The sequence below is a fragment of the Oncorhynchus tshawytscha genome, linkage group LG08 (assembly GCF_018296145.1).
Source record: "Oncorhynchus tshawytscha isolate Ot180627B linkage group LG08, Otsh_v2.0, whole genome shotgun sequence".
NCBI classification, from domain to species: Eukaryota; Metazoa; Chordata; class Actinopteri; order Salmoniformes; family Salmonidae; genus Oncorhynchus; species Oncorhynchus tshawytscha.
Genome location: NC_056436.1, coordinates 47123548 through 47147163, shown reverse-complemented (window position 1 = coordinate 47147163; position 23616 = coordinate 47123548). Strand labels below are relative to the sequence as shown.

General features: G+C 41.3%; 1 protein-coding gene across 3 annotated transcripts in view; it reads right to left on the bottom strand.

Moving 5' to 3' along the window:
• The window catches only part of LOC112256393 (ecto-NOX disulfide-thiol exchanger 2), a 217392-nt gene that overhangs the window by 24253 nt on the left and 169523 nt on the right, over positions 1-23616 (bottom strand). For all 3 annotated transcript variants that reach the window (XM_042325583.1, XM_042325582.1, XM_024429624.2), the window contains exons 8-9: positions 20935-21041; positions 13944-14049 (exon numbers count right to left, since the gene is read on the bottom strand). In XM_042325583.1, the coding sequence (XP_042181517.1) occupies positions 13944-14049; positions 20935-21041 (213 nt within the window). The remainder of the gene's footprint in view (positions 1-13943; positions 14050-20934; positions 21042-23616) is intronic.

Sequence of the window (23616 nt, the reverse complement as noted above, 5' to 3'; positions counted from 1 at the left end):
TGTGTTTGAACCAAGAGATACAGACTTCTAAGACACAGAGACCTCTGAGTCATCCACCTGCTCTGGTTAATGTGTGTGTGTGTGTGTGCATGTGTGTGTGTGTGTGCGCATACATGTGTGTGTGTGTGTGTGTGTGTGCGTGTGTGTGTGCGTGTGTGTGCGTGCGTGTGTGTGTCTGCGTGTGAGAGAGCTAGCAGCAGGGAGGTTTTGGGTGAGGTGTGTATTTAATCAGGGAGCCTCATCAAGTTGCTGTCTGGGGTAGCCAGCCGATTCCCCCTCCACAACGTGACATTGACTCCAGCAGCTCAGCACAGGGCTGCTGACAGGAGAGAAGCACCAGCATATTCCCACTCTATACTGCATGAATGTAGAAGCACCAAGCCATTCACACTCTGCACTATGTATCAATAGGACACTTAACCATTAACATCGATTAGCTTTTAAAGAAACAGACTAGGTGGGCTCCTCCTGTGTTCTTGGGTTACAAGGATCCTTAGCAGGTGTGAGCTAATGCTGTAAATATGAAGTGGTTTTACAACACCTGTCCCCTCAGCACATCCTGTGCCCTTATCCACAGCGACAGCCTCCTGACAACGATTGTTATCTGTGTTTTCTTATAATAAGCAAAGTCACACATGAAACGAGGTGGGAATCCGAATCTGGTAGGCTGATGATAACGTTTGCATATATCTGCATAATAACGAGGGAGACCATCATATTGGCAACTGGCAGAGATCACAACGATTAACAAGCAGAAACTAAAAGACATGAAGGGGTGGGGGGGCAACCAGAGGGTTTCTGGCACCAATATCTCCGGTGCCACCTTCCGCCGATGTTCCCTTGAGCAAGGAGCTTATCTTTTTCTACATTTTGTTGTATTATAGCCTGACTTTAAAATGGATTAAATGTAGATTTTTTTTGTCACTGGCCTACTACACACAATAAACCATAATGTCAAAGTTGGAATTAGGTTCTTGATTAAAAATGAAAAGCTGAAATGTCTACAGTCAATAAGCATTAAACCACTTTGTTATGGCAAGCCTAAATAAGTTTGGGAGTAAACTTTTGCTTAACAGGTCACATAATAAGTTGCCTGGACTCACTCTGTGTGCAATAGTGTTTAACATAATTTTTGAATGACTACCTCATCTCTGTAACCCAAGGTCGCTCAAGCGAGCAGTGAATTTCAAACAGATTCAACCCAAAAAAACAGGGAGGTATTCCAATGCCTTGCAAAGAAGGGCACCGATTGGTAGATGGGTAAAAAATAAAATAACACTTTGGATGGTGTATAAATACACCCAGTCACTACAAAGATACAGGCGTCCTTCCTAACTCAGTTGCCGGAGAGGAGGGAAACAGCCCATGGATTTCACCATGAAGCCAATGTTGACTTTAAACAGATAGAGTTTAATGGCTGTAATAGGAGAAAATGGATAAACAACATTGTAGTTACTCCACAATACTAACCTAATTGACAGAGTGAAAAGAAAGAAGCCAGTACAGAATAAAAAATATTTCAAAACATGCATCCTGTTGTCATCAAACTTTATTTGCCACATGCGCCAAATACAACAAGTGTAGACTTTACCGTGAAATGCTTACTTACAAGCCCTTAACCAACAGTGCAGTTCAAGAAGAAGAAAATATTTACCAAGTAGGCTAAAATAAAAAGTAATAATAAAAAGTTACACAATAAGAATAACAATAATGAGGCAATATACAGGGGGCACCGGTACCGAGTCAGTGTGCACCGGTACAGGCAATCTGTACATGTAGGTGGTGGCGAAGTGATTATGCATAGGTAGGGCGGCAGGTAGCTTAGTGGTTAGAGTGTTGGACAAGTAACCGAAAGGTTGCAAGATTGAATCCCGGAGCTGACAAGGTAAAAATCTGTTGTTCTGCCCCTGAACAAGGCAGTTAACCCACTGTTCCTAGGCCGTCATTGAAAATAAGAATTTGTTCTTAACTGACCTGCCTAGTGAAATAAAGGTCAAATTTTAATTTTTTTATAACAAAGAAACAGCAAGTAGCAACACTATACAAGAGGGGGGGGGGTCAATATAAATTGTCTGGTGGCGATTTTTATGAATTGTTCAGCAGTCTAATGGCTTGGGGGTAGAAGCTGTTGAGGAGCCTTTTGGTCCTAGACTCGGCACTCCGGTGCCGCTTGCCGTGCGGTAGAAGAGAAAACTTGGGTGATTGGAGTCAACAATTTTATGGTCATTGCTCTGACAACGCCTATTAGAGTGCCTTGCAAAAGTATTCATCCCCCTTGGCATTTTTACTGCAGGTAATTTAAATAGATTTTTATTTGGATTTCATGTAACGGACATACACAAAATAGTCCAAATTGGTGAAGTGAAATGTAAAATATTACTTGTTTAAAACCTGTTTGGGATAGGGGGCAGCATTTTCACGTTTGGATGAAAAGCGTGCCCAGAGTAAACTGCCTGCTACTCAGTCCCAGTTGCTAATATATGCATATTATTGGTAGATTTGGATAGAAAACACTCTGAAGTTTCTAAAACTGTTTGAATGATGCCTGAGTATAACAGAACTCATATGGCAGGCGAAAACCTGAGAAAAATCCAACCAGGAAGTGGGAAATCTGATGTTTGTAGTTTTTTAACTATTTGCCTATCGAATATACAGTGTCTATGGGGTCAAATTGCACTTCCTAAGGCTTCCACTAGATGTCAACAGTCTTTATGCTTCTACTGTAAAGGAGGGGGGAATGGGAGCTGAATGAGTCAGTGGTCTGTCAGAGTGCCACGAGCTGGTCACGCTCGTTCACGTGAGAGTTAGCTTGCATTCCATTGCATTTCTGAAGACAAAGGAATTCTCCGGTTGGAACATTATTAAAGATTTATGAAAAAAACATCCTAAAGATTGATTCTATACACCGTTTGACATGTTTCTACGAACTGTAATATGACTTTTCATCTGAACTTTCGCCTGGACCTGCCCGCGCATCGTGAGTTTGGATATGTGAACTGAAAGCGCTAACAAAAGGAGGTATTTGGACATAAATGTTGGACTTTAGGGTTAACAAATCAAAAACATTTTTTGTGGAACTGGGATTCCTGGGAGTGCATTCTGATGAAGATCATCAAAGGTAAGTGAATATTTATAACACTATTTCTGACTTCTGTTCTCCAACATCGCGGATATCTGTATGGCTTGATTTGTTGTCTGAGCGCCGTACTCAGATTATTGCATGGTTTGCTTCTTCTGTAAAGTTTTTTTTAAATCCGACACAGCGGTTGCATTAAGGAGAAGTATATCTCTAATTCTGTGCATAACACTTGTATCTGATATTAAAGTTTATGATGACTATTTCTGTAAATTGATGTGGCTCTCTGCAAAATCACCGGATGTTTTGGAAGCAAAAAATTACTGAACATAACACGCCAATGTAAACTGAGATTTTTTAATATAAATATGCACAAAACATACATGTATTGTGTAACATGAAGTCCTATGAGTGTCATCTGATGAAGATCCTCAAAGGTTACTGATTAATTTTATCTCTATTTCTGCTTTTTGTGACTCCTCTCTTTGGCTGGATAATGGCTGTGTGTGTTTTTGTGACTAGGCTCTGACCTAACATAATCATATGTTGTGCTTTCGCACAACATATTACATATTAAAAAAATATATTTTTGAATTTCGCACGCTGCCTTTTCAGGGGAATGTTGTCGAGGGGTTCCGCTAGCCATAAGAAGTCAAAATAAATATTTGTATTTTATTTTTTAAAGTTGTGCGTGCATATGTATTCACCCCCTTTGCTATGAAGCCCCTAAATAAGATCTGGTGCAACCAATTACCTTCAAAAGTCACATAATTAGTTAAATAAAGTCCATCTGTGTGCAATCTAAGTTTCACATGATCTGTCACATGATCTCAGTATATATATACCTGTTCTGAAAGAGTCTGCAACACCACTAAGGGGCACAACCAAGCAAGCGGCACCATGAAGACCAAGGAGCTCTCCAAACAGGTCTGGGACAAAGTTGTGGAGAAGTACAGATCACGGTTGGGATATAAAAAAATATCAGAAACTTTGAACATTCCGCGGAGCACCATTAAATCCATTATAAAAAATAGAAAGAATATGGCACCACAACAAACCTGCCAAGAGAGGGCTGTCCACCAAAACTCACAGACCAGGCAAGGAGGGCATTAATCAGAGAAGCAAAACAGAGACCAAAGATGCAAAGCCCCACAGTGGAGATTGGAGTATCTGTCCATAGGACCATTTTAAGCCGTACTCTCCACAGAGATGGGCTTTACAGAAGAGTGTCCAGAAAAAAAGCCATTGCTTAACTTCTCTAGGGTATCTTCAGCATTTGGAATTTTGGATGAAAAGCATGCCCAAATTAAACTGCCTTCTACTCGGGCCCAGAAGATATGATATGCATATAATTAGTAGATTTGGATAGAAAACACTCTAAACTTTCCAAAACTGTTCAAATAATGTCTGATGAGTATAACCGAACTGATTTGGCAGGCGAAAACCTCAGAAAAATCCATTCAGGAAGTATGGTGCGAAATCCATTCATTTTCTATTCAATGCCATTACAGTATCCATTGACTTCGGACTCAAATTGCAGTTCCTACGCCTCCACCAGAAGTCAGTTTTTAGAAATTGTTTCAGGCTTGTATTCGGAAAAATGAGAGTGTAAGAGCAGTCTGAATGAGTGGACCCTGCCGTGTCACAGAGCTTTTTCATGCGCGCGACCAGAGAGAGTGCCTTGTTTATATTGACGACGTTATTGTCCGGTTGAAATATTATAGATCATTTAGGCTACAAATAACCTGAACATTTTATATAATAATTGTTTAACATGTTTCTATGAACTTTATGGATACAATTTGGATTTTTTTGTCTGCCTATTGTGACTGTGTTTGAGCCTGTGGATTACTGAAGAAAATGCACAAACAAAACGGAGGTTTTCGGATATAAAGAGAGACTTTATCGAACAAAAGAAACATTTATTGAATAAATTAATGTCTTCTGAGTGCAAACATATGAAGATCATCAAAGGTAAGGGCTTAATTCTATCTCTATTTCTGACATGTGTAACTCTTCTACTTGGCTGGTTACTGTTTGATGATTTGTCTGCTGGGCTATGTTCTCAAATAATTGTAAGGTATGCTTTCGCAGTAAAGCATTTTTTTTTAAATCTGACAACGTGGTTGGATTCACAAGAAGTTAAATCTTTAAACCTATGTTTAATAGTTGTATCTTTTCTGAATTTTTATAATGAGTATTTCTGTATTTGAATTTGGCACTCTGCAATCTCACTGGATGTTGGCCAGGTGGGACGCTAATAAATAAGCAAACACGTTTGGTGTTCGCCAAAAGGCATGTGGGAGACTCCCCAAACATATGGTAGAAGGTACTCTGGCTATAATTTACCTTTTTGGCCATCAAGGAAAACGCTATGTCTGGCACAAACCTCCACCTCTCATCACCCCAAGAACACTCTCCCCATAGTAAAGTATGGTGGTGGCAGCATCAATCTGTGGGGATGTTTGTCATCGGCAGGGACTGGGAAACTGGTCAGAATTGAAGGAATGATAGATGGAGCTAAATACAGGGAAATTATTGAAGGAAACCTGTTTCAGTCTTTCAGAGATTTGAGACTGGGACAGAGGTTCACCTTCCAGCAGGACAATGACCCTAAGCATTCTGCTAAAGTAACACTCAGGTGGTTTAAGGGGAAACATTTAAATGTCTTGGAATGGTCTAGTCAAAGCCCAGACCTCAATCCAATTGAGAATCTGTGGTGTGACTTTTACTTACTGTACACCTGCGGAACCCATCCAACTTGAAGGAGCTGGAGCAGTTTTGAAGAATGGGCAAAAATCCATGGCTGGATGTGCCAAGCTTATAGATACATACCCCAAGAGACTTGTAGCTGTAATTTCTGCAAAAGGTGGCTCTACAAAGTATTGACATAGAGGGGGGTGGGGATTGAATAGTTATGTACCCTCAAGATTTTTTTTGTCTTATTTCTTTTTTGTTTCACACGAAAAAATATTTTGCATCTTCAAAGTGGCATGTTGTGTAAATCAAATGATACAACCCCCCCCCCAAAAAAAATCAATTTTAATTTCAGGTTGTAAGGCAACAAAATAGGACAAATGGGGGTGAATACTTTTGCAAGCCACTGTATATAGATCCTGGATGGCAGGAAGCTTGGCCCCAGTGATGTACTGGGCCGTTTGTACTACCCTCTGTAGCACCTTACGGTCAGATGTCTAGCAGTGGTTATACCAGGCGGTGATGCAACTGGTCAGGATGCCCTACTGATGCAACTGGTCAGGTGCAGCTGTAGAACCTTTTGAGGATCTGGGGACCCATGCCAAATCTTTTCAGTCTCCTGATGGGGAAAATGTTTTGGTGTGCCCTCTTCATGACTGTCTTGGTATCTATTGGACCATTATAGTTAGTTGTTGATGTGGACACCACAGCCCCGTCGATGTTAATGGCCATGATCAGCTCCTTTGTGTTGCTCACATTGAGGGAGAGGCTGTTGTCCTGGCACCACGCTGCCAGTTCTCTGACCTCCTCCCTATAGGCCGCCTCATCATTGTCGACACTTTTGTGTCGTCAGCAAACCTAATGATGGTGTTGGAGTTGTGTTTGGCCACACAGTCATGGGTGAACAGGGAGTACAGGAGGGGGCTAAGTACACACCCTGAGGGGCCCCAGTGTTAAGGATCAGCTGGATCAGCTTGGGGGCAGCTCGTCAGGAAGTCAAGGATCCAGTTGCAGAGGGAGGTGTTTTGTCCCTGAGTCCTTAGCTTAGTGATGAGCTTCGTGGGCACTATGTTGTTGAACGCTGAGCTGTAGTCAATGAACAGCATTCTCAAATAGGTGTTCCTTTTATCCAGGTGAGAACGGGCAGTGTGGAGTGCGATTGAGCTTGTGTCATCTGTGGATCTGTTGGGGCGGTACGCAAATTGGAGTGGGTCTAGGGTGTCTGGGAGGATGCTGTTGATGTGAGCCATGACCAGCCTTTCAAAGCACTTCATGGCTACCGACATGAGTATCACAGGCGGTAATCATTTAGGCAGGTTAGCTTCGCTTCCTTGGGCATAGGGACTATGGTGGCCTGCTTGAAACATGCAGGTATTACAGACTCGGTCAGGGAGATGTTGAAAATGTCAGTGAAGACACTTGACAGTTGGTCCACGCATGCTTTGAGTACACGTCCTGGTAATCCGTCTGGCCCAGCAGCTTTGTGAATGTTGACCTGTTTAAAGGTTTTGTTCACATCGGCTACGGAGAGCATTATCACACAGTCATCCAGAACAGCTGGTGCTCTCGTGCATGCTTCAGTGTTGCTTGCCTCGAAGCGAGCATAAAAGGCATTTAGCTCGTCTGGTAGGCTCGCGTCACTGGGCAGTTCACGTCTGAGATTCTCTTTGTAGTCCTTAATAGTTTTCAAGCCCTGCCATATCCGACGAGCGTCAGAGCCGGTGTAGCAGTATTCAATCTTAATCCTGTATTGACGCTTTGCTTGTTTGATGGTTCGTCTGAGGGGATAGCGGGATTTCTTATAAGCGTCCGGATCAGTCTCCCACTCCTTGAAAGCGGCAGCTCTAGCCTTTAGCTCGATGCGGTTGTTGCCTGTAATCCATGGCTTCTGGTCGGGATATGCAGGTACAGTCACTGTGGGGATGCACTTATTGATGAAGCCGATGACTGAGGTGGCGTATTCCTCAATGCCATTGGATGGGGATATTTTATATATGAATGCTTCCGCTCAGTGTTTGAGAATTGACACTATTTACTATGGCACTTTGAGATTTATTTTAAACTGCAAAACCCTTACGCACCACTGCACCTTGTATACCAGGGTTGGCTGGCCTTCTCTAGTCACTCGTAGGCTCAGTCACTGGTATACTTTTATTTACAAAGCCATTTTGGGTTTACTACCTTTTTATTTGTGCATTTTTATTGTTCAGAAATGTGGTGGGTACTTTCTTCATTCGCTGGACTTTATCCTGCTAACTGTTCCAAATGTCTGAACTGAATTTGGTAAAAGGGCTTTCATGTACTCTGCGCCATCGTCTTGGAACACCTTACAAAATACTTTTAAACTGGAAGAACTTGTTTCCGATTGGTGTTTTTAAATCACTGATGAAGGATTTTGAGGCTGATTCCCTGACGTGTCAATGCTTTTAATTTGCTGTTTTATACTCTTGTGAATTCAATGGTTTTTACTAGATTACTTGTAGTTTTTTCATGTCTGTCTGTAATTTTTTTGTAATGACTTGGTGCTGCCTACCTTGGCCAGGGCGCTCTTGAAAAATAGATTTTAATCTCAATGAGCCATTCCTGGTTAAATAAAGGCTGGTTAAATAAAATAAAAAATTAAAACATAAAAAATTAATCCCAGAACATATTTCAGCCTGTGCTTGCAAAACAGTCCTGTAGTGTAGCATCCACGTCATCTTACCACTTCCATATTGAGCGAGTCACTGGTACTTCCTGCTTTAGTTTTTCCTTTGTAAGCAGGAATCAGGAGGATAGAATTATGGTCAGATTTGCCAAATGGAGGGCGGGGGAGAGCTTTTTATGCATCTCTGTGTGGAGTAAAGGTGGCCGACGATTTTTTTCTCCCTGGTTGCACAGAAGCCACAGTGACATGCTGGTAAGAATTTGGTAAAACTGATTTAAGCTTGCCTGCATTAAAGTCCCCAGCCACTAGGAGCGCCGCTTCTGTGAGAGCATTTCCAAAGATCAGGACAGTGGATCAGCGTCTACAGAACCCTCTCACCCGCAGAGGGAGGGGGGGGGGTTGATATGGTGGTTTTATGACACCTCACGTCAATCGAATATTGTTATGCAGCAGATGACTCCTTTCTGGTCTTTAGTATGGGTGAATGGAAATGTCTTTTTGTTACAGAAGAGTTTGCCGCCCAAAACTTCAACATCAAATAATGAACCCTGGACAATACATTTCATCACCTAAATGTTGGGAATGATGAGAGATGGAATATGGAAAATGAACGTCTATTTTATGATGTCATTAAAAATGATATAAAGACGTTATAACGAAAACACTAACTTGAGCTTTTACGCTGTGTATATCAGGTTTACATCCTTTACGTGGTGTAGAAAATATCAAGGATGAAGAGAACGTTTTTGTGACGATAGGATTGTGATTTTTTGTTCTCTAACGACCTCATAGTAATTAGGATACTTTGCCTCGTAACTATCCACGCTCCAGGGAGCCCAGAGAGCGTGTCAAGCAAGACGAAAACACCCCCTTTATTACAGAGGGTATTAAAGTTAAGAATTAACATTCCAGACTAAATGGACCACAAGCTGCAGCTAGGTCTACATTTGTCACAACCCTGGAACTCAACACGAGGTTGAAGACAAATGAACCTCTAACAATAAATGCTACGGTTCAGTAGCTGTTCTAAAGTACTGTATCTAAGAAAGTGAATTTATGTAGGACCATCCGGTTATTCTCTTCAAATCCTCGTCGCCTACACTGCTCTCATCACCTGTCTGGGGATCATCGACACGGTTGATTAGCCGTCCTCAGAAGGCCACTCTTCCAGAATGAGTGCAAGTAAACAGACAACTAATAAGAAGGACATTGTGACATTGTGAACAATAAGAGACTTACACCTGAGAACGAAGGAGAAGGCCATCCGAAGAAGAAGGCCCAATTGAAACCCTTCTCACAAAGCGGAACCCTTTCCACGAAGGCCTGGGCCAAACAGCGATACCAGACAAAGACATTCAACAAGTAAATACATGCATTACTTCTTACACAAAAGAGCGGCATTCGGGGCAGGTATTAGGGTTACTGTGAGTGTATACAAGTGTTGCCTCCCTTTCTCTCTTGCTTTCTCTCTCTCTTTAACTCTCCATCTTGTGTAACAAGTGTCATATTGTTGTCTAACCTTGTTAAGTTTCTAATCAATAACCTATACCGTGTGTGTGTATCTTGTGTTATCATTTAGTTTGTTAGTAAATAAATCATCAAATCAATTTGTGTGGTACGGAATGATTAGAAAGACTCGGGTTTGTGCAGATTTAAGAAGTCTGCAACGTTCAGAATGATACTGATATGAGGAAATTATCAATTAGTGACTGTTATCGGTAAACATACAGTTGAAGTTTAAATGTACACCTTAGCCGAATACATTTAAACTCTGTTTTTCACAATTCCTGACATTTAGTACCTGTCTTAGGTCAGTTAGGATCACCACTTTATTTTAAGAATGTGAATTGTCAGAATAATAGCAGAGAGAGTGATTTATTTAATATTTTATTTATTTCATCACATTCCCAGTGGGTCAGACGTTTACATACACTCAATTAGTATTTCGGGTAGCCTTCCACAAGCTTCCCACAATAAGTTGGGTGAATTTTGGCCCATTTCTCCTGACAGAGCTGGTGTAACTGAGTCAGGTTTGTAGGCCTCCTTGCTCGCACACGCTTTTTCAGTTCTGCCCACAAATTTTCTATAGGACTGGGGTCAGGGCTTTGTGATGGCCACTCCAATACCTTGACTTTGTTGTCCTTAAGCCATTTTGCCGCAACTTTGGGGTCATTATCCATTTGGAAGTCCCATTTGCGACCAAGTTTTTAACTTCCTGACTGTTGTCTTGAGATGTTGCTTCAATATATCCACGTCATTTTCCCGCCTCATGATGCCATCTATTTTGTAAAGTGCACCAGTCCCTCCTGAAGCAAAGCATCCCGACAACATGATGCCGACACCCCTGTGCTTCACGGTTGGGATGGTGTTCTTCACCTTGCAAGCTTCCCCCTTTTCCCTCTAAACATAACAATGGTCATTATAGCCAAACAGTTCTATTTTTGTTTCATCAGACCAGAGGACATTTGACTGTTTTGCTGTGGATATTGATACTTTTGTACCTGTTTCCTTCAGCAGCTTCACAAGGTCCTTTGCTGTTGTTTTGGGATTGATTTGCACTTTTCGCACCAAAGTACATTCATCTCTAGGAGACAGAACATGGCTTCTTCCTGAGTGATATAACGGCTGCGTGGTCCCATAGTGTTTATGTGAAATGTACTATTGTTTGTACAGATGAACGTGGCACCTTCAGGCGTTCGGAAATTGCTCCCAAGGATGAACCAGACTTGTGGAGGTCTACATTTTTTTTCTGAGGTCTGATTTCTTTAGATTTTCCCATGATGTCAAGCAAAGAGGCACTGGGTTTGAAGGTAGGCCTTGAAATACATCCACAGGTACACCTCCAATTGACTCAAATTATGTAAATTATGTAGCCTATCAGAAGCTTCTAAAGCCATGACATCATTTTCTGGAATTTTCCAAGCTGTTTAAAGGCACAGTCAATTTAGTGTATGTACACTTCTGACCCACTGGAAATGTGATACAGTGAATTATGTGAAATAATCAGTCTGTAAACAATTGTTGGAAAAATGACTTGTGTCATTCACAAAGTAGATGTCCTAACCGACTTGCCAAAACTATAGTTTGTTAAACAAGACATTTGTGGAGTGGTTGAAAACCCAGTTTTAATGACTCCAACCTAAGTGTATGTAAACTTCTGACTTCAACTGTATATTCTTGAGTTAATTCGGGAGACGGTAACTCGGTAAACAACTTCTCCTGTGGTGCCCCAAATTCCTAATGAGTTAAATGTTACATGATTAATTTAATCCACGAACAAACATAATAGGTAATTATTTGATAAAAAAATGGTCATGTCATGACACTGTGTGCAACAGGGCACTAAGGTAATACTGCAAAAAAATGTGGCAAATCAATTTACTTTTGTCCTGAATACAAAGCTTTATGTTATGCTTTATGTTTTTTTTATCCATCACAACACATTACTGAGCACTACTCTCCATATTTTAAGTATAGTGTTGGCTGCTTCATATTATGTGTATGCTTGTAATCGTTAAGGACTGGGGAGTTTTTCAGGATAAAACATATTTTTTCCATTATATTTCCTTCAAAATGTACAAATAATATTCCTCAATCAGTCGTTTTTGGTAATTTCTGTGCTCCCTGACGGTCTACTTTTCATTTCAGCTATTATTAGCTCAGTGTATCCTCTGGAAAAATGTTTAGCAGTGGGGGGAAAAGGTTGCAGAGAGGACAGGTTGAACTGTTTTTGGGGTCTGAAAAGGTGGAAATAAAATTCCCACCTCCAGAAGTTGGTAAAATTATTTTGACAAATTATTAACATGTTGGACCATGAATATAGCCTGGTAGGCTATATGCGTGTTCCACTAGCAGCATAGTGGCTATAAATAAATTGGTTGAAGCATGGGGTTGCCTATCTGCATTTACCCTATTGGGCTAATCATTAGTAGAGTCCTGCATGGGGTCGGACACCCACGGTTACCTGTTGGTGAGCCGCAAAATAATCTGCTGACTGGTGGAACGACAACATTCTTTCAACCCTTGGGACGGCTCTAGGTTCAGAACAATTACATTGCGGGTTGGAAACATTTTAAATCAAGATAAGACTTTGAAAAAACCCAGTAGCTTGTTGTGTTGCGAATTCCATTCTATGAGCATTGAGGCAGACATAAGGCCTCCAGCCACTCATCCATGAGTGGGTGTGGACCTGGGAACTGTCCATTACTCGTGTGGTGCTAAAACGTTCTAATATGTCCACTCGCAGAGTTTATTTCCCTCTCCCCAGTGAGAATATGACACGTTACCCAGATTACTTTCCCTGGATAGCTTATCTCAAACGAAAATGACTAATGTAGGCCTAACCGGAGAAAAAAAAGAATGGTTATGATAAGGGAATAGGCTACGACACTATCGTGGAAATAAGGTGCTGCTCGAGTGAAATCCCTAGTTTGGAAGGACAATGCGGTAGATGGATACACAGCCTGCACAAAGTGCAAGCAGGTAGGCCGATTAATTTTCGATAATTCAGTTAATTATCAGTTCATTATTACATTTATTCAGACTTTCCTTCATTAGACCATACGCAGTCCAAATCAAGTGTAAACTGGTGCGCTGGTAAAGGTTTAGTAACCTGAGAAACTCGCACTATTTTTTTTTTTTTAGCCTATTTTTGCAGCCTTTATTCAATTCTTGAATTTCCCTCCTCATGGCACTCTTGAATGCGCCTCAAGGAATATTTCTCTCACACAACAATCACAACAAACCGGATAGGTCATTACTTATTTTGTTTGCAAAGGAAAATTAATTGTGGACTGTTCCAGTATCTTCAAAGTACACCTCAGCAGAAAGATTTGTTTATGTTTTTTTGCCGTGGCGGCAATAATTTTGCCGTGGCGCAGCGCCACAGCTAAATGACTTCAGAGGAAACACTGTATTGGTGAGCTGGACATAGTCAATAAACAGTATGAATGTAGGTCCATTATCATTTCTACACAGTTTCGATTTGGTTTTAGTCTAGATGAGCTAATCCCCCACTATATTGGACCCGTAGGCCATATGTTTGTCACCCCTGCTCCATATTGATATATGACCTGTTATTTTGCCATAAAGGTGCTTTAGAGAAGGGCTACTGGATGATTGATAGTTGTCTCAGAGTGTCTACCAGCAGTGCACACACACACGCTCTCTCTCTCTGACTCTCTCACACACACACACACACACTTAAGTGTACAAGTATGCGCACACACACACACAGTTCCAGCTGTGAGCATCCTCAATTAGAGTGACACGCACGCACACACAGTTCTACAAGTACACACACATACACACTCAGCCTGGAGAAGCCCATTATATTGTCTCTGCATGGTCTCCTCTCCAACTTAATTTGTCCATTTAGAGAGTGAATGAGCTGATGACACTGAGACAGAGGGCTGTGCTACAGATCTATTCTACAACTAAGAAGAAAAGGAAGCAACCATATCCCGAAAGTGTGTGTGGTGAGTGTGTAGTTAATGTTAGTTTTTATATCAGGTGTGTGTGTACCTGATTCGTCAGGGTTGTGTGTATCCTCCATGTCATCGTCAGACATCTCCATTTCCTCCTCTCGTCTGATCCCCATCAGCTCTTCATTCTGCATGTTTCTGATCTCCTGGAGGGAAACAACACAACAAAACAGGATTATGACAATGTTCCTTCTGAACAAACTCCTCCTGGGTAGCCTGGCTGCAGACATGGCTCAAACCCATACACACTCAGACACACACTCAGACACACACACACACACACACACTCACACACACACACACACACACACACACACACACACACACACACACACACACACACACACACACACACACACACACACACACACACACACACACACAGTGGTTGAAGTTGCCCGTGCAAACTGATTTAAGGTTCAGATTTGCTTTCCATCTATATCGGTACGTTTAGGATATTGAGAGGGTGAGCTGATCCTAAATGCAACTTCTACCCAGAGCGATACACAGAGAGCATGAGGAGTGGAGATGAGATAAGACATGATGGCAGGTCTCAGAGCAGGACTGAGTTCTCCCTCTGCTGCACTGATGGGACAGCAGATAGCAGAGAGCAGCAGCCTGCATGTAATGTATGTCCTATACTGTTTTGAGTATAACTGTACTGATATAATTGTCCTATAAGCATACTGCTGTAGCCACTGTGCTGTTGGCTGTGTCTAGCTCAGAGTAGAGGAGTGAACTTCCCCTTAGGGTGTGTTCACACACAGTCCTCTTTAAAAGAACCAATCTCAATCCTTTGCCTTTGAATGTGGACTCAACTCTTTTTCATACACTTCACCTATGTTGTGGTCCGAATCCTGTGTATTCACATTGCTATGTTTAGAAAGGAACCAGGATCTCCTTCCAACATTCACTCAATGCACTCTTGGTTTTCACAAAGTGGCGGACAAGCCATTCCATCAGATCAAGTTACACTGCTACAAGCTACACTTCAATGGAAATTAACTCATTAGGTCCTAATCTATGGATTTCATGACTGAGAATACAGATATGCATCTTTTGGTCACAGATACTGTACGTAAAAAAAAAGGTAGGGCCGTGGATCAGAAAACCTGTTAGCACCTTTTGCCTGATGCAGCGTGACACATCTCCTTCACATAGTGTTGATCAGGCTGTTGAATGTGGCCTGTGGAAAGTTGTCCCACTCCACTTCAATGGCTGTGCGAAGTTGCTGGATATTGGCAGGAACTGGAAAACGTCGTACACACCAATCCAGAGCATCCCAAACGTGTTCAATGGGTGACATGTCTGAGTAGGCAGGCCATGGAAGAACTGGGACATTTACAGCTTCCAAGAATTATGTAGAGATTCTTGCAATGTTGGCAGTACATCGTAATGCTGAAATTTTGAGGTGATGGCTGCGGAATAATCTAATCACAGTATCTCTGTGCATTCAAATTGACATCAATAAAATGCAATTGTGTTCGTTGTCCATAGCTTATGCATGCCCATACCATAACCCCACCACCACCACCACTTCGTTCACAACGTTGACATCAGCAAACCGCTTGCCCACACGATGCCATAAACACTGTCTGCCATCTGCTCGATAAAGTTGAAACCGGCATTCACCCATGAAGAGCATACTTCTCCAGCATGCCAGTGGTCCATCGAAGGTTAGCATTTGCCCACTGAAGTCGGTTATGACGAGGAACTGCTGTCAGGTCAAGACCCTAGTGAGGACTACATGCATGCAGATGAGCTTCCCTGAGAAGCATTCTGACAGTTTGTGCAGATATTCTTCGGTTGTGCAAACCCACAGTTTCATCAGCTGTCCGGGTGGCTGGATGTGGAGGTCCTGGGCTGGTGTGGTTACACGTGGTCTGAGGTTGTGAGGCCAGTTGAACGTACTGCCAAATTCTCTAAAACAATGTCGGAGGCGGCTTAGAGAAATGTATTTTAAATTATCTGGCAACAGCTCTGGTGGACTTTCCTGCAGTCAGCATGCCAATTGCATGCTCCTTCAAAACTTGAGACATCTGTGCTATTCTGTTGTGTGACAAAACTGCACATTTTAGAATGGCCTTTTATTGTCCCCAGCACAAGATGCACCTGTGTAATGATCATGCTGTTTAATCAGCTTCTTCATTTGCCAAACCTGTCAGGTGGATGTATTATCTTGGTAAAGGAGACATGTTCACTGACAGGGATGTAAACACATTTGTGCACATTTGAGAGAAATCATCTTTTTGTTTGGGTCTATTTCCTGAACAGAGTCACAGTGGATTGGAGCTGAAGGTGAATTGGACCATTCATAATCAAAACCAATTTTACATACTAGTAAATACAAATATTAAACTGAGAATATTCTGATGGGTGAAAATATGATCACTCGATAAAATCAAACTTTATTTGTCACATGCTCCGAGTACAAGTGTTGACCTGTTACGGTTTTCTTCCGTCGAAAGAGAGTCGGACCAAAATGCAGCGTGGTTAATACGATACATCTTTAATGAAGATGAAACACGATAATACAAAAACAAGAACCGGGACGTGAAAACCTATACACCCTATCTGGTGACAATAAACACAGAGACAGGAACAATCACCCACGAAACACTCAAAGAATATGGCTGCCTAAATATGGTTCCCAATCAGAGACAACGAGAATCATCTGCCTCTGATTGAGAACCGCCTCAGGCAACCATAGACTATGCTAGAAAACCCCACTAAGCCACAATCCCAAAACCTACGAAAAACCCCCATACATAACACAACACAAATAAACCCATGTCACACCATGGCCTGACCAAATAAATAAAGAAAACACAAAATCCTAAGACCAGGGCGTGACATGACCTTACAGTGAAATGCTTACTTTACATGCCCTTAACCAACAGTGCAGTTCAAGAAGAGTTAAGAAAATATTTACCAAATAAAATAAAGTAAAAAATTATAAAAGGTAACAGAATAACATAACAATAATGAGGCTATATACAGGGGGTACCAGTACCGAGTCGGTGGGTGGGGGTACAGGTTAGAAGTAATTTGTACATGTAGGTAGGGGTGAAGTGACTATGCATAGATAATAAACAGCGAGTAGCAACAGTGTACAAAACAAATGGAAGGAGGGGGGGGTTCAGCTGTGCAGAGGACAGCTGTGCAGCCTAAGTCAAGGAACAGAGAGCAAGCTTTTTTTCTACTTTCTCCAATCATCAATAGCATCATGTAGCCCATATACGTTTTGATTTCTAAGACATTCTAAGGATTGCATCATTCACAACTAAAGTTGCCAAATAACTCTAAATCTCGAGTATAGGACCTGCTTCAAATAATCACTTTTATGCTCAACATTGACACAAATAATCACTTTTATGCTCAACATTGACACAGGAAAAATATATATATTTCTATTTTATTCAGCTAAATTCAATTACATTCTTCTTACTATAAAATCATATAATATAAAATAATGGTGTGGGACTTATAAGCATATCTTATCAGCTAAATGTACCGACATGGAGCATAGCCAGATAACATACAGTAAGCCAACTCATATTCCCTTCTTCTGAAATAAAAAATGTTCATATCATGTTTCTTCAGACCTGACAAAAATAAATATTGGATTTATTGTGATGGTGTGTATTCAATTTATTTAGACTTTTATACATATTACAAAGCTACACATCTGCTTGTATGAGTGGAGTCCTGGAGATACTAAACGTGTTTATGTTAACTAACGGTCAATCACAACGAGACTGGCAGTCTTATGTATGACAATAACTGTGACCAACAGATGCATATCTGTATTCTCAGTCATGTAAAATCCATAGATTAGGGCCTAATTAATTTATATTTATATAATGACTGATTTCCATATGAGCTGTAACTCAAAAAAATAATTTAAATTGTTGCATGTTGCATTCATATTTCTTTCAGTATATTATTTAAAGGCATGTTTGCGATAAATCCAACATTTTCTCATTGATCAAGTATCTCTTGTACAAATACACTGATATATAATATCAAACCTATTAAGTTACTGTGGGGCCATTACTCCTCGGCCATTACTCCTCATGCGGTGAAGAGCACTGGACCATATGGTGTTCACAAAATTAAGAATGATACATGTTTCACACATAATGAAAGTTTAATAAAGTAAAGTTTTCCTCAAATGAATTGGGCAAAGAGGGTTGACGTGTAAATAGACCAAAAAGAGAGAGAACCCTTACTTAATCCTTTATTCGTGTAAAGAAAAATCAGATTTATTAAATGATCCATGTGTTGTATATTAACGTGCACTTCATTTAAAATAACAAGCTTTTAAAATTCAGTATCGGTGCATAATTTCTACTTAAAATATCAAAGGGAAGCAAAAGGCACCCATTTTGTGGAATGGATAGATGGCTGGATCTGAATAGGTAAATGGATAAATAAGGTAAATGGATGAGTGACTGTGTGAGGAGGCAAATGGATAAATGAATGGATGGAAGGTAGCAGATGTTTGTTGTGATTGTTTCAGACTGACAGTGAAACTTCTGCACTCTTTCAGTCCTGCTATTCTGTGCATCCTGTTGTCTGACAAATACAGAACAGACCTTCAATAAAGATACTGCTGTAGGGTGGGAAAATACTTCCTGGATGGAAGATTTCTGGAATCAGTATGGAATAAACAGGAAATCTGGAATCGTCCAACTAGGATTTCTGGAAAACCTTGGTGAAATGTTGGAATATTTTTGCTGGATTACTGTGTGACTGCTACATCACTGTTCTCCATTTACAGCACAGTGACACACACGCCACAACAGTCTTTCTGCATTGAAAGACATTGTCTATCAATAAATAAACTCCCAATAAGAGAGCTCTAATATTCCTCTAAGGACTTGATCCCCGAGACTCAAGGTCTGACAAAATCAGTAGAACGATAGAAGATTGGCCCTTGTGACGACAGAGATTATGTCCAGTAGAACAGTAGAAGATTGGCCCTGGTGATGACAGAGATTATGTTCAGTAGAACAGTAGAAGATTGGCCCTTGTGACGACAGAGATTATGTCCAGTAGAACAGTAGAAGATTGGCCCTTGTGACGACAGAGATTATGTCCAGTAGAACAGTAGAAGATTGGCCCTTGTGACGACAGAGATTATGTCCAGTAGAACAGTAGAAGATTGGCCCTGGTGACGACAGAGATGTCCATTGACAGTAGTATATGACAGGGTAAAGCTGCGTCATTAAGCCATCTACACTTACAACAGAAGGTGATACATCTGTGTTAAGAGCTCAGTTCCAGGTATCACCACACGCATGTTTATAATTCTGCAGGGAATAGTGTTGCTGGATCACAATAACTGAATATTCACAGCCAACAGTAGAGTGTTAATATGCATCTAGTTCTCAGTATGAGTTGTTAACTCTCCAGAGTTCTATTCCTGGTGTCATTAGGATTGTACTGTATTATATTGCAAATGTGTTTTTAATACATTAATATTCACATAGAGCTTCATTGAGATGTGTGTAGGGATGTTTTAGCTCCATGCTGTGAAAAATAAACAGGCAATGTCATGTTTATGTGTATTAAGCCTAATTTTTACCCTAGTCGGTACCCAACACAAGAACTACAATGACCTATGCAAAACCGTGGTCCTGCATAGTTACGTAGCAAACGTACACAGACAAGTGCAACCCTGCAATAATGAACTTGGGTTCTTGTGTTGCGTATATACACGCAAGGGGTAAATTAGGCATAATTGTAATTTTCTTCTTAGTGAGGAGTGATGTCACTAGTCTACACACACCACCTCACACCTACCTTTAGAGCAGAAGAGTCTCTACAGTCTGAGATCAAGACATATCAGCTATACCTCTGATTGAGTCCATCATGATATACACTCACCCAAACACACAGCTACCAACCCATCAAATTGTATACCGTCAGTTACACATGACCTGCACATAAAAATGATTCTCACTTTACAGAACACCTATACACTGCCACCGTGCATCAACAGTTTGTAATGAGTCTGTTCAACTAGTTTGTAATATATCTCCTGCACTAGGATCTCCATAGAAGAGCTACACCGTCTCCAGCCTGTGATCCACGGTGACCGTGTCAGTGTTACTGTGAGATAGAGATTAGGCTGTAAATTACACATCATATCTGCTGTTTACACATTGGTGTCCTCAGAGATTTATACCCAGATCAAACTTACCTGTTTGGCCCTAAAATGACAGCAGCGCCACACTTGAACACCCTCCATTAAATAGGGAAACGTGTTTGTGGTAATTAATGCAGCATTTGTTGGAAACAACAAAGAAAATAGAGAACAAATCTGAGCATGACCTACATTTTACACGAAACAAAACATTAAAGTAGGTTATTTGTTCACCTACTGGATGAAAGCACAATCAGAGAGTCATAAAATAAAGAAAACATAAGTGTGTTTTGAGGTGTTATGTAAAAAGAGATCCAGTGTACTCTTGGTTGAGTTAAAGGGTGAGTCTACCGTTACCTGTTCCTGGCAGTGAGACTGAGCACTCACCGGACTGGACTCCCTTCAGAGGAGAGAGGGGTAAGTAGCCTGTACCTGGTCCTGACCGAAGCTCCTACTCTGGGACTGAACTAAGTAGAGAGACTGGGTGTAGCCTAGCCTTCATCCTGTGTTTATTAGGCTAGCTCTAGTATTTACCTCTTAGGCTAGTACTTAATGTTGATGTTCTACAATCTCAGTTCCTTTATAATACTTAAAGAATACCACAAGGTTCCATTTTAGGACCAGTTATTTTTACCATTTAAATTAAGCTAAGGCTAATGTTAAGCCTTGTTTTAAAGCTAGTGTTTGCTTTTAATACTCCAACACAAATCATCCTGCCAAGACAACACCATGAATTTCACAAAAAGTAGTTGGAGGCTGGAATACTGGAGAGATGTTTACATATTGTTCACATAAAGGACACAATAATATGGAGACTATACTGCACTTCACCAAATGAATAGAATGCTTAAATAATTGTAGAAAAAGTAAAATGACCAACCTCTGCTTGCTTGCGCCACACGTCCAGGTTCTTGCGTTGAGCTTTGGAGAAATGGTCCCATGCCTTTTGTTTGGAAGCAGCGTGGAATACAGACACAATCTGCTCAACTGTAGCAGGGGATGCAGGGGCCAGTTACCATCCAGAGAGAGAGAGGGCAGGTGGGAAGGAGCAGAGGAGTGAGAAAGTGGAATCAGGTAGGAAGACACCTTACTGTATGTTGATGTGTTTTTACTGTTATTTTCTGTTCTATACAGTATAGTACAGCTCTGGGTCAGAGTCGCGAGTCACCCCGCCTCGAGGTGATCACAGAGAGCCCGTCCTAAAAACGCAACAGGAAGATCAGACGGCTAGCAGCAGGCGCCTGCTCTATTCACACACACCCCTGCCCTGACCATGGCCTCACACACTTGCTTGCACACACACGCACGCGCCCACGCACACTATCTGCTCCTCTTTCTCTCCTCTCCTCCACAGTGATACAGACTCAGTAGAGATTGACTGTAGAACAAGGGAATTCTCTGAAGGGACAGAGATCTTATCAAGAGATCAAAGTAAAGTCTCTACCACTGACTGAAACCCTCTTTTCGTCTAAAGCCTCTCCTGTTTTTAATTACAACACATCTCATCTTCAACGACTCTCAGACGCTCTGAAGGACACAATCAAAGGCTGTCTCTGTGTCTAAAGCCTGTCTCTGAGACTGGGGCTGTGTGTCAAATGGCAACCTATTCCCTACGCAGTTCCCATAGGCCTCTGGTCAAATGTAGTGCCCCTCGGAACAAGGTGCAATTTGGGATAGAACTTGGCTCTCCTCATTACTGTTCTTATTGTGGGTTAGATAGAAGGGCTGAGTGGTCATATCCCTAAGCCTGAGTAAGATGACAGCTTTGATTCAGGGCTGGTGTAAGACACGTGTCTGTTCATCACACCCTCCTAATCACTCCTGTGATTGACAGCTGGGCCTGGTATTAACAACCAGCCTCAGATTAGTTACAAGAACACGCTCAGTGTGTGAACCCAGAGCAATGGAGAAAATGAATCAATAGGTGAAAATAGATTAAGCTAGAGATTGTGAGACTGTACTAATTGTCATAATACTTTTCGTTTCTCATAATTAATGTGTGTGAGTGTAGTGCATATGTGTATGGTTGAGTGTGTGCATGTCAGAATGACCCATTTACTCACCTGTTGATATAATGCAGCATAGTCACAGATTGTCCAGACAGAGTACTCACACAAGACATAGTTCAATAAATGTTCAACAACTCATAATATACAATATTAAAGAACTGGTCAGCTTTCCATTCTGTGAAGTCCAATGTGGAAGCATGAACACTCCCACAGTTTTACCACAGCTTTACATCGGAACAGGTCATGTTAAAAAAGGGTTTCTCTTTTTGCCAAAGGTCTAAGGGGGGAGTAAATAGGGCCACCACAGTTGTAGCCTTGACAGGGAGGGAGGTAGAGAGGGAAGAAATGGTGGAGTGAGAGGTACGTGTCTAGATCAGTAGTGGCTTCTCAGAATCCTTCATTTGATGGAAGAGATTGATGGGGAAGGAAGGGGAGAGCAAAGTATAGGTTGTGGCCTCGCCTTTTATGGGTGTGTGTGTCTGAGTCCGAGAGATAGCTGATGGATAAGTGTATGTTCTTTGTTGTTATTTGTAGAACTCCAGCTAGAGTTGTGCCAGCATTTCTAAATGAGGCCATTAACTATCTGTCAACCAGGTTTATCTTGTAGATGAAATATGCAGTGGCAAAAAGACAAACTAAAATCTACCAAACAGGATGGACACAGATCCAAATCTAGCTGTGATCTTCTATAAAGATCATCCTGAGTGAAATACGAAGCAGGACTCTGGTCAAAAGCAGTGCACTATATAGGGAATAGGGAGCCATTTTGGACACATCCCTGTTTGAATAACCTGCTTCAGAGCAGGCTTTTTAAAGGAACCATTCCATTCAAGGTGACAACTACCAAATGCCAAATGGAGGGATATGTGATATTGAATTATATTACATTTGGAAACAACATGTCTATGTATTCAAATGTGCAGCTGTGAGAAATCCTGGTAAATATGGATGTGGCTTTGTTCACGGAACGACAGTGTATCCCTGCCTCCCAGGACACCAAAGTCTGTGTTGACATTTGCAAGGGTGAAACCGCAGACAAACTCCTGAATAGAAATACATGTTTGTATGGATTATTGTGATGGAGGAGGGTGGACTTTAAAAGAGAAGAAGAGAGAGACCCACGTTGTTCTTTCAAATACATCACTGTATAAAGAAAACCAATTATGTGCTCCATCTCAATGTCCATGCTAACACACAACTGTAAGTGGTGTATCGCCAAAGACATCTGAACTCCTGCATGCTCTTAGCATTGGCAGTTGTGAATCAGGTCAGCTATACATTTTCCCTTTTGACCTTTTCAATCATCGATATGACTCATTTAATTGCTTCCATTTGTTTTCATGTAGAGAGGTGTTACTTACTTTGATTATATGGCTATGGGTTCCTTCAAATCAGCCGACCACTGGCTAACGTCCACTAGAGGAGTTTGTGTCAGACCTCTGGGGGGGGAGATTTCACTGGACTATTTCTACATGCAGCACTAGATTCTGTACTTGCGGGGCCAAAAAACAAACAAACATTCTTTGTCATCAAATAAACATTGCTCCTAAATA